The sequence below is a fragment of the Polypterus senegalus genome, chromosome 15, assembly GCF_016835505.1.
Source record: "Polypterus senegalus isolate Bchr_013 chromosome 15, ASM1683550v1, whole genome shotgun sequence".
In the NCBI taxonomy this organism is placed as follows: Eukaryota; Metazoa; Chordata; class Cladistia; order Polypteriformes; family Polypteridae; genus Polypterus; species Polypterus senegalus.
Window position 1 is genome coordinate 4,516,494 of NC_053168.1, and position 16,781 is coordinate 4,533,274.

The 16,781-nt window shown below is 37.2% G+C and overlaps 1 protein-coding gene across 1 annotated transcript in view; it reads right to left on the reverse strand.

The window, feature by feature from the left end:
* The window catches only part of mrpl3 (mitochondrial ribosomal protein L3), a 139,801-nt gene that overhangs the window by 32,964 nt on the left and 90,056 nt on the right, over nt 1-16,781 (reverse strand). The window contains exons 7-9 of the mRNA XM_039736964.1: nt 11,063-11,174; nt 8,047-8,124; nt 4,167-4,244 (exon numbers count right to left, since the gene is read on the reverse strand). Of these exons, the coding sequence (XP_039592898.1) occupies nt 4,167-4,244; nt 8,047-8,124; nt 11,063-11,174 (268 nt within the window). The remainder of the gene's footprint in view (nt 1-4,166; nt 4,245-8,046; nt 8,125-11,062; nt 11,175-16,781) is intronic.

Genomic DNA, 16,781 nt, shown 5'->3' on the forward strand with positions numbered 1-16,781 from the left:
TATATATATATATATATATATATATATATATATATATATATACACACACACAGTATATTGTCCTGGATAGTCTCCTGTTTTGGGTGTATGGACTGTCTGGTGTCTTCCTGCTGCATGAGGACTGTCTGAGAATTTGTCGTCGTCCTGAAAAGAAAGGAGCGCTCCTCATCCCATTCACACGTCACCGTCTCATCAGGGAACACCAGTAGAACAGATCTTTACATTCACATACAGTGTGCTGATCTCTGGACTATCTACCTCCCACTATTTCATTTCATTATTTGCTGCTTTCATGGACTTCTTAGTGTGTGGGTTTTTGTTAATGGTTTGTTATTGTTGAGTTTGTGGTTTATGTATATCTCCGTGAGGGGAACTGAGGTGGGATCACTGTAGTTTGCATATATTTCCTTTATTATTATTATTATTATTATTATTATCATTATTATTTATTATTGTTTAATACATTCTTTAATTTCTGTTTTATCACTGGTTGCTTTTTTTGTCTCTGTGAGTGGGTGTGTGTGTGTTCCTGTGATCCCCACCTAAAAAATAAATAAATCACTGTCATATTGACAGTGTGAATGTTAGCTGGGTTTTCAGTCCACTACAAACGGCACATGTTTAGGTGACGGGTTGCTTTAGCTTTCACTGCACAAATACATTTGCTGGATGGGAGTCTTTAGAACAGGTGTTGCTCTGGTTGAGTTGGATCAGCAATGATTTTTGTGGCCCGTTTCCTCATCCTGGACTCATATAGGACTTTAGTGTACAGTCACTTACAGCCTATGATCTTATCACAGGCTCTGACAACATGCTGCAGATCGGCCTTAGTCTGAACAGAGGCAGCACCAAACCAGACAGTTATAAATGAAGTTAGCATGGACTTAAGGATGGCTGTATAGAATTGGACCAATATTGCTTGAGGGAAATTGAATTTCCTCAGCTGATGCAAAAAGAACATTCTCTGATGGGCTTTCTTAATAATACATGGGATGTTATTGTCCCACTTCAGGTTTTGTGACAGCACAGTGCCCAGAAACCTAAATGACTCTGTCATCCCAACGGCTGAGCCATTTATAGCAAGAGATAAGTGAGCAGGTGACTGTTTCCTGAAATCTATGATCCTCTCCTTAGTTTTTTTCTGAATGTTAAGGTCCACAAAACTGCTGTGGCTGCCATCCACCTGGGTACATCAAAATGCCTGAAGGCATTTCTTCTGAGTACCAATGTACCTGTGCTTTGAATTAAGATATTTTTATGTAGTTGGTAAAATGCCCCTGATGGTGGGTGTTCTCTGTGAAAGGCACATAGTATAAAAAGCTGGACTAGAAGATAGAAACACAGGACTTGTATTCAAGAGCAAATTAATGAAATCTCGCCAAACACTCTCTGTAAAGGAACATAACAACTACTGAATGTGATGCTAACTCAAATCGCCTGCAGATCAACGAATGATGCGAATGGACAGGCTATTAAAAAAAAAACCTGCAATTCGACTTCTCTGCATTTTAAAACAAACAGAAAGACTCAGAGTGCGACTCACACCTGTTATTGGCCCTCATGCAAATCAGTTTCATAAGTCTGAAAAGAATGCTAGAAACCATCTCTCTTACTCTACGCTATTTGCTCACCTGGCTTTGACCTCTAACTGGCCTCAGTAGGCACAAGATGCATACAACATTCAAAAATGTCCTAAATAACACAAGCTGCGGCACTTTAAATGTTGCACTTCCACAGTTTACACAATATACTTAAGCATGAAATATAATCAAAAACTTAAACATTCAAAGAGCAATACAGAAGTACAGTATTAACATTTCTAATGAGGTAAACATTTTGCTAGAATATCAAAATTCCATATTCTCAAAATTTCTTATTCCATTAACAAATTTTAAATGTATACTATTCTTGATAAGTTTCAGAATAACTCACAGTACAGAAACAGCTCTCGTTAAAATAGTCAATGACTTGCGGGTAAATGCAGACAGAGGCCATTTATCTGTTCTCATCCTCTTAGATCTGAGTGCTGCATTTGATACCATTTATCACAATATTCTTAGAAATCGCCTCAGTCAATGGGTGGGCCTCTCTGGCAGTGTCTTAAATTGGTTTGAATACTACCTGGCAGGTAGAAAATTATTTGTTTGTTGTGGTAATTATACTTCAAAGACACATGATATTCTATATGGTGTTCCACAAAGCTCTATCCTGGGTCCACTGCGCTTTTCGATTTACATGCTTCCGTTTGGTCAGATTATCTCAAGGCATAACATGAGCTACTACAGCTATGCTGATGATACACAGCTGTATTTATCAATAGCGCTCGATGACCCCGACTCTCTTGAGTCACTGATGCAATGTCTTACTTGTGTTTCGGAATGGATGAGAAGTAATTTTCTCAAACTAAATAAAGAGAAAACATAAATTCTAGTGATTGGCAATAATGGATATAATGAGGTTATTAAAAATAAACTTGATGCATTAGGATTAAAAGTCAAGACAGAGGTAAAGAATTTAGGGGTAACTTGACGCTGATCTGAATTTTAAATCATGTATTAATCAGATCACTAGGACAGCATTTTTTCACTTAAGAAATATAACAAAAGTTAGACCTCTTATATCATTGAAAGATGCTGAGAAATTACTTCACGCTTTTGTTTTCAGTCGACTAAATTACTGTAACGCACTCATCTCAGCACCACCCAAAAAACATATTAATCTACTGCAACGAGTGCAGAATGCAACTGCTAGAATCTTAATTAGGAAAAGAAAATGTAAGCACATTAAACCAGTCTTAGCATTACTACATTGTTTATCTGTGCCCTTTAGAACTGACTTTAAAATACTGCTGATGGTTTACAAAGCCTTAAATAATCTGATTATATAAATCTGATTATATTTCTTAATGTCTTTCACCTTACACTCCAAATCGTAACCTTAGATCTTCAAATGGGTGCCTACTTAGAATTCCAAAGGCTAAACTTAAAAGAAGTGGTGAGGCGGCCTTCTGCTGTTATGCACTTCAAATCTGGAATAGTCTGTCAATTGGAATTCGCCAGACTGATACGGTGGAGCTCTTTAACACACTGCTAAAACACATTACTTTAACATGGCTTTCTCATAGCTTCGTCTTAGTTTAATCCTGATGCTCTGTATATTCAATTAATTATCATTATTATTCATGGTGGCTCCGTAATCCGTACTAACCCCTACTTTCTCTTCTGTTCTTTTTCTGGTTTTCTGAGGTGACGATCTGCGCCACCACCACCTGATCAAAGCACCGTGATGCCCCTACATTGATGGATTAAAGGCCAGAAGTCCACATGACCATCATCATCAAATTCTTCCATGAGAACCCTGAATACATTGAGGACTGATTAAGGTCATTCATGTTAGGTACAATGCCTAGAGGTGGCTGGGTGGTCTTGTGGCCTAAGATTTTATGTTTTTTCTAGCCGTCTGGAGTTTTTTCTTTTTTTCTGTCCTCCCTGGCCATTTGACCTTACTTTTATTCTTTGTCAGTGTTCCCTAATTTTAATTCCTAATTATTTTCTCTTTTTTTCATCATGTAAAGCAATTTGAGCTACATCATTTGTATGAAAATGCGTATATAAATAAATGTTGTCACTGCATGACAAAATTAATCAACTTAGCAGGTAAACAAATGAGAGAATGAAAAATGGCGGTTTACTCAAACAATGGCCTTTTTGCTTTAATACATCAGTCAAATAAGTAACTTTGTCATTACTGGTTACTGACTGTAAACGGATGTGCAAAAATTACAAATTTATCCATTTAAGAATTAAATCTACAGCACAATAAAGTGGGCAGAAAGAAAGGCAGCTACAGATACTGTTTTAGAATTTTGCTTCAAGAATAACTAGCCGCAAAGAAATGTTCAGAAGCAGCACACTTTTCAGAAGGATATTTAAATATTTGAAACAACATAGAAAATTGACAGTGGCAATCAAAATGCAAATCAAATAATAATGTGCTTTTTAGACACATTTCCCAACTGATATTTTCTATTGAAATCTCTAAATAAAAGATGACTGTTCATTGAATTTTAATAGAGACCAAACTTTCCAATTTTATTTTGCCATCTGCATCTTAAGGAGTTTTAATGAATGTTAAGGTATATTAGGTCACTGTCAGAATACACTCACCTTCACTAAGCAGTTCCTATGTCCTGGAACAGACCCATTTACATAGATGACGTTGTGTTTGGTGTTCACCCTCCATACCTACAGAACAAAATACAATTACAATACAATTTATTTTTATATAGGCCAAAATTACACTGCCTTTTGACAGACCCCCAAGCCTTGACTCTCTAAGAAGATAAGGAAAAACTCCCAGAAAAACCCTTGTAGGGAAATAAAAATGGAAGAAACCTTGGGAAAGGCAGTTCAAAGAGAGACCCCTTTCTAGGTAGGCTGGATGTGCAGTGGGTGTCAAAAAAAGGGGGGTAAATACAATATAATAGTGCAAAAGAAATATTACAAGTACAATGCAGAATTCAACAGTAGATGATATCACATAATATGATTTGTGATAACAAAGAAAACATTATATTTTAAAACCAAGCTGGTAGGAATTTTTACATATACAGAAGTGGCCAACAGTTTTGGCAGTGACAAAAATGTTGTGTTTTGCAAAATGTGCGGTTTCAGTATTTATGGAGGCAATTCATCTTGGTTTTATATTATTGTGCAGAGTGATCAGATGAGAAGAAGGGGGCTGAACGCACCCCTAGAAGATGCGGTTGGTCCTTTGAAACCACCTCAAATGCTGATACAATGGGAATAAATACAATTTTTCTTTACCTCCTCTTTGCTTGATTAACTGTTGGCTGCTGCTGCTGCTGCTGCTGCTGCGGTGCTGCGTGATCTGCATCTCACGTGGTGCTTCGAACGTTTAAAAACCCTGTACAGCAGCTGTCCTTTTGTCTCACTGCCTTGTCTCTATTCTCTCCCAGACATCCTCTGCTCCTGTTGGGGGTCCCACTTCCACTCCCGAAGACCACCCCAATGAAGAGGAAGATTTTCTATTCTTTTTCGTGAGAGACGGAACTGTCCCCTCTGTCTACACCCGGAGCTCGATTTACTCCTGAAAGAGGCTTATGTTTGTTTGAGTGTTTGAATAAAGTTCCTGTCTCTATAACCTCCTGTCTGTTTCTGTGTATATTAATTAATTGCAAATCACTTTATGATAAACACCCATTTCCACTTATTTTGGCCATGGCACAAAATGATCAGCTAAAAGTATACAGCAAAAAAGTGTTTAGTTATGAAGAAGGAGGATCAACACTGTAAATATTGACTCATTATACATACATTTTATGTATTTGCCAATAAATTCCTTTGAAACTTACGAAATCTTTATAATTGTTCTTCAGTATACCATAGAAACATCCATCCATCCATTATCCAACATACTATATCCGAACTACAGGGTCACGGGGGTCTGCTGGACCCAATCCCAGCCAACATAGGGCGCAAGGCAGGAAACAAACCCAGGGCAGGGTGCCAGCCCACCTCAGGGGGCGCGCGCGCGCACACACACACACACACACACTAGGGACAATTTAGGATCGCCAATGCACCTAACCTGACTGTGGGAGGGAACCGGAGCACCGGGAGGAAACCCACGCAGACACGGGGAGAACATGCAAACTCCACGCAGGGAGGACCTGGGAAGCGAACCCAGGTCTCCTAACTGCGAGGCCACTGCGCCAAAGTGCTGTCCCTATAGAAATATGTAAAAGAATAATCTGAAAATGCTGAAAAAGCAAAGTTTGCAAACACAACATTCGTCTCATGGCCAAAACTTTTGGCCAGTGCTATACATGCAGTCTTGGTATTGTGGATTTGGTGTGGTGTAGAGGACATGAGGCTCTGTTAATCCTTAACACTAGAATTACCAGAGCCAACGAAAAAACTCCGGCCCACCTTAAATCCCTTCACACCTCTCTGTCAGCCTCTTTTGTCTTCTAAATGTGTCGATAAGCCCAAGCAGCAAGCAGCCTTATACCATCCTTCCCCCCCAATATTGCCTCAGAACAGACAAGAAGTTCTCCCAGTCCCTGTCTTGATTGATTATCCTGGAGTGAACGACTCAGAATTGTAAGGGGAAATAACTTGATGTGCGTTTTGCGTCTAAACAATCTATGTAAACAAATCGTTAAAACAGAAACATTTTTCATGTTTTAGTAATAAATGACAAAATGTACACATGAACTATATAATATGTAAAGGCTGATGGCCAAATATCAAATAAACACTTCCATAAAAAGGGCAACTACAATACGACAGCTTCTGTGGTGCAGCGGTTAGAGCTGTCGACTTATAATCCAAAGGTCGTGAGTTTGAAACCAGCTCCCCTGCAAATTTACTGTTTTGAGTAGTGAGAGGCTCTTATTGTTACTATTATACAATAAAAACATACATTTCATTTGTGTCTGTAACAGCCGGTGTAAATTTATAGGACTTGTAAAAGTTAGCTTTTTTTTTCACTCTTATTTTCTCATTCACAATCACGATATAACGTCCAATGCCCAATACCACGGCAACTCCCCAGATCTGATGCGGTTAATTTTTATCTAAAACTGTGAATAACTGTAGATGTCAATGGTGTTTTGAGACAATGGAACTGGACATTCTCTCATCTGGAGGGGTAAAAGCTGACACACAAACGCTGGTGAACCTGCCTTCTTCGTATCTCACCGTCACTTGAATTTTTTTTTTTTATTCAGTTTTATTGAGTGCTCCTGCTCACGCTGAATTAGTATGCACCTTATGGTCCATGATGTCAAATAACTCATTTTATGACCTGACTAGTACATTTTGGGAAATATTGTTGCACTGATGCAACATTATTCATATTACTCATATTCATTCGCCTGCCTTCTTGCACTTCTAATCAGTGATGGCGTTTTTTGTTTTTTTCTTCGATCTTGCCAGTGTCCACATTTTGGTGCACAGTACTGTTACACTGAAGAGGCGCCTGACACTGACTGAGTTTGCTTTCCTGGGGAAGTGGCGGTCTTGGAACAGAAGCTTGTCGATGTTGCATCCTCTTTCGCTTTATCCATCGCCTTTTCTTGTAAGAAGCGACGACGAAGCTCCTCTGCAGATAATTGCACTGACAGCTGCATCACCCTGCTGTCCAATCTATGCATATGTAATGTAAATGAAAACATTGCTAAAAAACGTACACTTTAAAAAGAAGGAAAAAAAAAAAAACTACGATCTACAAGGCTTGCCATGATCTTTTGCAACAGTTTGGATAGTTAGGGACAACTTCAGTCGATAATTGCAAGAGATTGCTGCAACTTATACTACGGTTAATCTGAAATGTCCCACTTGCTACCTGTGTACATGTTGGTGTCCACAAACCTAACCACCAATCAGCAAACTGTATAGAGAGAGAGATGTGCTCAGATTTGCTTTCAGGTTACCAGGCTGAAAGAGAAAATCTTTGTCATATGTTGTCACTGGGAATCCATCACTTTGAACCAGAGATCTAGAGAAAATCAAAGAGATGGTGTGGTGACTGTGAGGCTAGGGATCTGCACTGGCAATCGGAAGGTTGCAGGTTTGAAACCCGTAAATGCCAAAAGGGACTCTGCTCTGTTGGGCCCTTAACCTGCAAATGCTGATTTCTTTGAGTAGTGAGAAAAGCGCTATATAAATGCAAAGAATTATTATTATTATTATTAAAAAGATGGCATCAACCAACTTCTCCTTGGAAGATACAACGAGGAGTGCAGAATTAAGATTGGTACAAACAGGGATACCTGTCCTTTTGTCTCGCTTGTGTAAGGCTGTTAAAGTAAAAACAAAATTATGAAGAAAAATGAAGAGTGTAGCAAATACATCTAGACAACCTGACAATATGTCTACAAATCCCTAGGATAAAATATAAGCAAAGCAAAACAAAAAAAAAAAGTCTCAAAACATTTTGAGCAATCCTTGTATAAAAAAGTAAACACTCTGGGTAACATTTTATGAATGCAGAAAACATCATAACCCGTTTTATACTAACCTTAAGCCCAAAGGCAGTGTTATAAACATTCCCCATCTGTCCGGGCATTTTCTTTCCAGGAAAGACTCTGGCAGGATCCTAAAAAATATTAAAATTAAAAGACATTTATATCATAACTCTGCCTCAATCCTTAATTATGTCTAGCACGTACCATCATATTTACTAAACAGTTATTCATATTATTTTGTATTTAAAAATAAGAAACTGCACAATCGTTAACTCATTTTGCTCAGTACGATACTGAGGCTTTCAATTTTTCAGTTGAACTGTTCTGGTTGAAATTATTTAGCAAACTTTTGCAACCCTAACATAAAAATCCTAATGCTGCTGATGCAGAAAGCAGGAAGCCAATGTGGCAGGAAGTAGGAAGTGAGTGCAGCAGCAGCAGTAAGCATGGTGTGTTTATTACCTTCTGTTCTCTCAATCAATCCTTCGCCATCCTGCTTAGTTAGCCCTTGAGAAGGCATTCCCAATAAGTTATAAGTTTTATAGCTTTTGTTTAAGTAACTTTGGTTAGGGAATGTCAAAGTAAATGTTGTATTTCATCACGTAAATTCACTGAGCTTTCGGCTGTTAAGCTTTTAGTTATAAATGCTGTTGTATTTAATTTATGTTACGTATACAACTAGCAGACCACGTGCGCTTCGCTGCAGTCGCTGTAGTTGGAATAATTATGTACCTACATGCGAATTAAAGAGCTTCTTTATATACAACATTTTTGGTTTGTCCTCCTGGAGCCAAAATATAAACATTTTTTCTATGACTAACATGCTACATAAAAAAATAGAAACGGGAAAAATGGCAACACCGCCGTGAACAACAGTAAATGAGATAAAGTTATTCGAGTAACTGATAAAAAAAGAAAAAGCGCTATATAAATGTAATGAATTATTATTATTATAAAGTAAAAGTCTACCAAACACTAAATGAGATAAAGTAAAAAAAGGGCAACACCGCCGGGAAGAACAGTAAATGAGATAAAGTAAAAGTCTACTAAACACTAAAGTACAAAAACGAAGTAGAATGTAACAGTAAACTGCAACACCGGCACACCGTGTCTACTAAACACTAAGAAACACTAAAGGAAAAAATACTATTCAGTAAGTACTGCGTCCAGTAAACAGTAAATCAATAAAGGAGAGAGAGAGGACTAAACACTAAGGAAAAAGAACGGCAAGACCGCGTCAGCTGTGGAGCTCAGCTCAGAGCGAAATGAAGTGAATGAAATGACGTGAATGGGAGGGGAGATGATCACGTGACTCCCCCACCCGCATTCACTCTCCGTCCCTCCACAAACACACAAACACAGTCTCTCGCATCCCAACTCTCCTTTATATGTATAGATGAAAACATTTATTTCTATAGCACATTTTCATACGAATAATGTAGCTTAAAGTGCTTTACATGATGAAGAAAAGAGAAAAAAAGACAAAGTAAGAATTAAAATAAGACCACACTAATTAGCATAGAATAAGAGTAAGGTCCGATGGCCAGGGAGGACATAGAGAAAGAAAAAAAAAAAACTCCAGACGGCAGGAGAAAAAATAAAATCTGCAGGGGTTCCAGACATGAGACCGCCCAGCCACTCTGGGCACTCTACCTAAATAAACAGTCCTCTTTGTATTCAGGGCTCTCATTAGAAGGACTTGATGATGATGGTAATGTTGACTTCTGGCTTTTAATCCATCAATGTAGGAACATCATGGTGCCTTGATTAGATGGTGGTGGCGCAGGTACACATACTTATTGGTGTTTGTATTTACAGTTTCACACCATTACTGCATGAAGGTGTTTAGCTTGCTGGATAATTTAACAGGAGATTCAGTGAGGCCAGTACATTAACAAATGTGTGATTTTTCCAAATTTACACTCTGCAAAAAAAAAATAAGGGCAACAAATCAAAGTGGCAACATGCCCTAGATGCGTAAGTAATTGGGTTAGCATGTATGCCCTATTCATGACTACCACTAGAGGGGTGTACACTCATTTTAAAATTGTGATAAACAGACAAGGTCACACCATGGAAAGGACCCTTAAGCTACGTTCACACTACCACATTTTCATTTAAAAACTCAAGATCACACTACCTTGGCGTTTTTAACCCCAAAAATGGAGACTTTTGAAAATGCTCATTCAGAAAACACCAGCTCAACACTATAGTGTGGATGTGTAAAAATGAAAAGTTTTGAAAACACACTTTTAATCAGGTTCTGACTGGCTTGTATCGTATATACTCGCGTATAAGTCGGGTCTGGAAATTTGAAAAATCAATTATAAAAATCAGACCCCGACTTATACGCCTGTTCAAAAATGCAATGCTTAATTTTTAATTTTTTTGTATATCTTCTTACCTCCTCCAAACTCGCACTAGTTTCTCAGACACACTGAATTTTGTTGCAGCAGTGCAGTTACCAGTTTCTTTTGCCACTTCAACGACTTTTAATTTAAAACCAGCTTTTTATTCTCTTCTGATCAAACACTCCATCGTAGATAAGAGATGCTCTTACAATAAAGATATATGAGGGTGTGAGTTACAAAAAACACAAAATAGTGCAAACATCTTTTCGGATTAGTTCGGGTATTACCGCGTGGTCACGTAGGCACGATACATATAAAAAAAAAGGCAGTGTGCTTCGTTGGTTACTCTCTCAGGTGGGTGTTAGCATATTGTAATCTCTTGGACCAATACCATAAGTTTTCGACATTTGTCTTATACGACATAAATTATAAAATACTGTAAAATTAAGCCCAGACTTATCAACAGGATAACTTAAATGCGAGTATATACGGTATTTATTATGTGGCCCTTCCCCAAATGGATCCTTCTCATTACAACATTTAATTCTCTGATTAGTCACCATTCATGAAATAAAACCATACTCCCACATAGTGGACATTTCGCCTGGGACTGGCCATGGCCCATAGCTTTGGAAATAATGCATTAATACATAAAAAAGAAAATATCATTAATCTGCTACAATTACAATATTTAAGGCAAAAAAAGATGAATACTGACACCGCCAGGGCCAGATGCTCCAGGTCTCCGATGAGTCTTTGTCTGTCCATGTGAAGCTGGCTGACCACTAAAACCCCACCGTTTCATTACTCCTTGGAAACCTTTGCCAATTCTGCAAGAAAAAAAAGAGTTTTTTTTTTTTATTTTAACAGGCAAATTTCATAAACCCCAGCTATTTTTGGCAAAAAAAGGACATAACTTAAAATGTTTCTTAATCGTCTATCTCATTGGTTCTCAAACTTGGTCCTGGGGATCCCCCCGGGGCTGCAGGTTTTTTCTTCCAACCTGATTCATAAATCAGAGATAATAATCGATAACAACTCATTTAATTAGGTGGTCTTTTTATCTCTTCTCTTATTCTGCATTCAGATAAATAGTATGGTTTTTAAATTTATAAGACATTTAGAAATATTTCTATTTTTTTTCTAAAGCTATAAATGCTTAACTCTCTTTTGTTGTTTTCCTATTATTTTCCACTTTACTAGTGTAGTTAGTTTGCTCCCTTCATTTAACCCTAATAGAGACCATTAACAACAAGCAGAGCAGACACCCAGAATGATGAAAGCTGCAACAACTTCATAGTGAGACCCACTGATTAGTTAATACTCAATTAAATAACCAGAACACCTGGAAAAGCATAATAAAAATTAGGATGAAAAATACAGTTAACGACTTAAATAAAAAAATACATATTCTCCATATAACTGCTTATTACATTTTAATAAAAATTTACCAAACTTAGTTTGTAATTTCTACATTAACTCCAACACACAGAAACTGGGAAATAATGACTCACTAAATTAGGCTAAGAGTCCAATGAAAAATGGAAGATGGTTGGAACAAAAACCTGCAGCCACAGGGGGTCCCCCCAGGACAGAGTATGGGAACCACTATTCTACTTGGAATACCGCATGTTCTAGTCTAATCTTGGTTTCTCATCCCTTAATGCCAAATTATCCAGTATAGAATCATCACTATCCCTTTCATCTTTTTGAACCGTTAGTGGGAGTTGCATGATGTTTCTGAAAAAAGAATTGTTCTCATCTAGTTTGTCTGAAGTGTGGCGGAGTGGATAATGAGATGGATTGAAAACCATAATGACGCCTGTTCGATCTCCACCTCTTGCTCAAGGGTGACCCTGATGAACTCCAACTGGGGAAAAAAGCATGATTACATCACTAGGGCACACACAATTATTTGACAGACAGATTTCTGTTGTTGATTATTTACATACATTTTAAAATGGGGGATCTGATATTTTTAAGCTCACTCCTGCAGCCCTGCCTGTTTTTTTAGTTATTGTCTGTTGTGGTGTTAGATTTTGTATATAAGTTGATAAATATTTTGTATGTCTTTATTTGTAATTTAGACAAGGCAATGCAATATGTTATATTATTGATAAGAACAGCAATGGTTTGATGGTTAAGAACCAACTGATGAAGGAGCATCTCACACACCATCAACTGAAAAAGACCACACTGAGAAGCACAACTCGGCAGCCATATTGAGACAGGCATGTGGCCTGTTCTGAAGAAAGCTGACCAAAAATGAGGACTTAAGTAGAGACATTTAAAGTAACTACTAGTCTGTGTGCCGCCAGAAACTCCACATCAGCATCTATCAGGTTGTATGGCTGCCAATATTCACTTGTACTTTGCTTATTGTTATTATTTATGATTATTACCAATAATACATTATTTAAAGTGTAACTTAACTCCTGCTTGTCTTTTACTACACCTAACTGCCTGGGGTTATAAATGTAGAAGGGAAGGTGAGGAGAAGTTATATGGTACAATACTTTATAGACAGTGCTAAGTCTGTGAGATTTGAGATATTCTGACAAAGGCTACACATTAATAACACAAAAGGGGAAAGTCAAGTATATTACTCTACCAAGACAAAATACTGTTCAAGTACAAATTTAGGGACTTTCAAAACTCAACTTGATGATATTCTAGATAGAGGTGATGAACTGTTTTGGGCTGAATGGCCTGTTGTCATCTAGATTATTATAATGGCACTAAATGGGCACTGGACACAACTCAATGTACAACTTTATGAGATCAGTCTGTCCTTTAACAACAACGCGTTAACTACAATGAGGGCTGGGCGATATGGAAAAAACTTTATCACAATTTTTTTTTTTTGTGTCAGTCAAAATCAAATCACTATCAAGCTTAAAGGTTTCTTTTTACTCCTAAGTGAGATGTGAACATATCATAAGGTTAATTTTGGTTTAAATATTATTTACTTTCTGTCAGAAGATGAACATGACAAATGTACTCTAGAACATAATACAACTGTATAAATAAAATAGGTAAATATAATAAAATAAACTCTTAACCCTGACCGGTAAAAAGCGTTAAGTGTTACAGGAGAATTCACAACTGAATTAAATAAAATAGGTAATACAGAATAAAAGTCTAAATTCTGAGCAGTTAAAAGCTTTCAAGTTCTATAGAACACACTAAATTTGCACTTACACAATAGACGCAGATCTCCAGGTGAAATATAAAAACCTTAACTTTTTTGTGTTCTCTCTTTTATACTATAAACGTTTTTTTGTCGTGTCCACGTTATGCAGCCTTGACCACTCCCCTCCACGCCGCTTGCCCAATAATTACTCCTGCTGCACACATCCTCTCTCTGTCCCATCTCGTGACACTCTCAGTGCTGCTAGCTCACCCTTCAAGGGAGTCAGTTATAATGGTGAGGCAGAAAAGCAGAATATCTATTGAAGAACGTCGAAATTTACATTGCGATAGAAAAGGAGTTGCAAGAGCTGATAATAAACGTCAAAAAAATAACTGCATATAATAAAATCAAGAACAAACAGAATCGTCCAACAGACGAAAAATATCCCGAACAATATGTGAACAGAAATGCAAAAAAACATCATTTATAGAAAACTAGTTGGAGGATAAAGTAATTCATAATATTGTTTTTGATGAGGCATTAATATAATTTATTTCCTTTTTATTTCATTTTATTATTCATTGGTGTTTAAAATAAACAGCTGTAGTGAAATACTCCGCCAACTGAATTTCTATCTATAATAACTAAGGACCAAACCGTCTTCCTCCCGCGCCCTGTAAACTCTTCCATATGTCATCTCTTTAAATACAATCACTTTCTCTAATGGAGGAGTGCCCCAATGCCCTTCAAACGGCACAGCCGCGAGATAGCGGGTGCCTAGTGCCCGCCCTGGGAGCTGGTGAACAAAGTGAGCAGGTGGCAGAGCCCCCTAGTATATTTGTAATTAATTGAGGCTACTTTCCAGAGATCTGTTTTCACTTTGACATTAAAGAGTTTTTTCTGTTGATCAGTGTTGAAAAAGCCAAATTAAATGCAAAGTTGATTTAATGTTGTACACCCATAAAATGTGAACATTTCAGAACACTAATTATGTACTCATGAACTGTAGCTGTAATTTTAAACTCCCAGGTAAATAATTATTCAAGGAAAGGCAGACAATAAACAATGCAGGTTAAAAGATGAAAAAGATAAGGTGGGACTCGCACCTTAATCCCAAGACAAGCGACCATCAGTGTTATTCTGAAGCTAACGTAAACCAGCACTAAGATGATCTTTTTAAACTAATAAATGTGAAACATCATCATAGTTTTCTCAAATTTTTTTCCCCAATTAAATTAACTTTTCTCAGAGATTAGATTTTTGTGGGCTTTTGTGGGGCCAGGACAATGATCCATCAGTAGGAGTGGGAGATTTAATAAAATAACATATGATATTTACAATATTTTAGACAGTAACAGTATATCACAATGTAAAAATCTAAAAATATCTAAAATGAAATCATTTATCAAACAAGATTTATTTTTATTATATATGAACAGTCACATAGACCGTAATTAAACAATTCAAACAGAGGAGAAATTTACTAAATAAATATTGCTTTCGAAAAGTCCACAGTGTGCCACCTCAGATGTGATGTTTTCCACACAACTTGGAAAAGAAAGTGCACAACCAGCATCAACGTGTGCCAAGTGTCTGAGAGCAGCAAAGCTGTCAGCATACAAAATACAAAGGTAGCACCAGTCTGACATGGAGAAAGGAGAACACGCGAGGTGGCACATTGTGGATGGAACAAGCTGCTTGTACACAGTGCTGCATGTAGAACAGCACAGCTCACGTCAAATTGATAATGGTGAAGTATTCCAAAGTGCGTGAAAATGTTACAATGCACTGACAGTATACTCGACAACATATGCAAATGCAAGAACAGCAGTCAGCTTTCTTTGCTTGTGTATGCATCTGCTGTAAAATTTTGTATGTGTGTGCTTCAATATATGTACCACCATTTTGATATAGCTGTACTTGTATTTTTCACTTTCTCATATACGAAGTATAGCGAAAGCATTCTAATCATCCAAAGATTCGATGTTGAGATTATGATGAATCTCAACGTATTAGGCCCCCCTGACTTTACCGTATACAAAGTATAGGGAAAGTATTGCAATCCTCCAAAAATTCCACTTTTTAGACGTCCCCGAGACCAAAAATACCATTTTTGGAATTATGTGTGTGTGTGTGTGTGTGCTTGTGTGTGCGTAAACATGATAACTTGAGTACGCTTTCACTTAGGTGAACCAAATATTGCATACACGTATTAGGTTCCACACGTACATTTCTATCAACTTTTGGGCTATTTCTGCTAACCGGAAGTGATACTTTACCTTTTATTCATGCAGCTGCAGAGTTTATTCAACTTCACTTTTATAATAATTGCTCAATATATTATTAATTTGATTCGCTGTTGATGGTTCTTTAATGTACATAATATAATCAGTGTCTTATGGTTTACTCCTCAAATATCCATTCCCATATCTGAGTATACGAGAAAGTCGAGGGGAGACCACTCTTGATTTTTTTTTTCTTCTAAAAAATAAAACTTTTGTGGCGAAGTACAACGCTCAATCGGTCCTTCCATGTTCGCAAAGACAGTCCACTGTTCATTCTCACATTGGCATACATCGTCAAGTCTGAGGAATGATTAAAAGAGAGTCACCTGTGTTTTTTGTTTTTATTTGCAGCTCATGCCATCCACAATATGCCAGCTTGTGTGTTCTCCTTTCCCAATGTCAAATTAATGCTGCAGTAAACTTTGCACTCCAAGTTTGTGAAAACCTTGAAATGCAATTTCAGGAGAGTTTATATACTTTTTGTACTTGTAGTTAACTGCAATTACTGGAGCACTTACAGTTCCCAGATTAATGTATGGTCTTTTTTATTATATGTACTGAAAAAATATGACTGAAAGTGGTATTTTTTTCTGTGATTATTGGATAGTTGTCAGATGTTGTCAGTTGTCGGACTGCAATTTACATTTGGATAGCAACATACAATATCACGCACCACTATCCCTTAGTGAACACAATTTGTTCTTCATGAAGAACTTCTTGCAAGTTAATCAGAGACACTCAGCTTTATTCTTCTGTATTTATTTTGCATATAAAACAAAGATATAATCAAGATTTAAAATAAACAAAAAAAGAGATGCAATTGGGACGAGGCCATTGACTTACAGTCGGGCATGCAACTGTCTGCACTGTTTTGTAATCGCCATAGTGAGGCACTTAAACCACCTTTAAAGGCAAAACATTTCTGCAGATTGTCTTACATTTTTCATGACTAAATAAACCATAAGGTAGATTTGGATATTTTTTAAGGCTTAAGTACCATGTCACAAATAGGGCTTGAA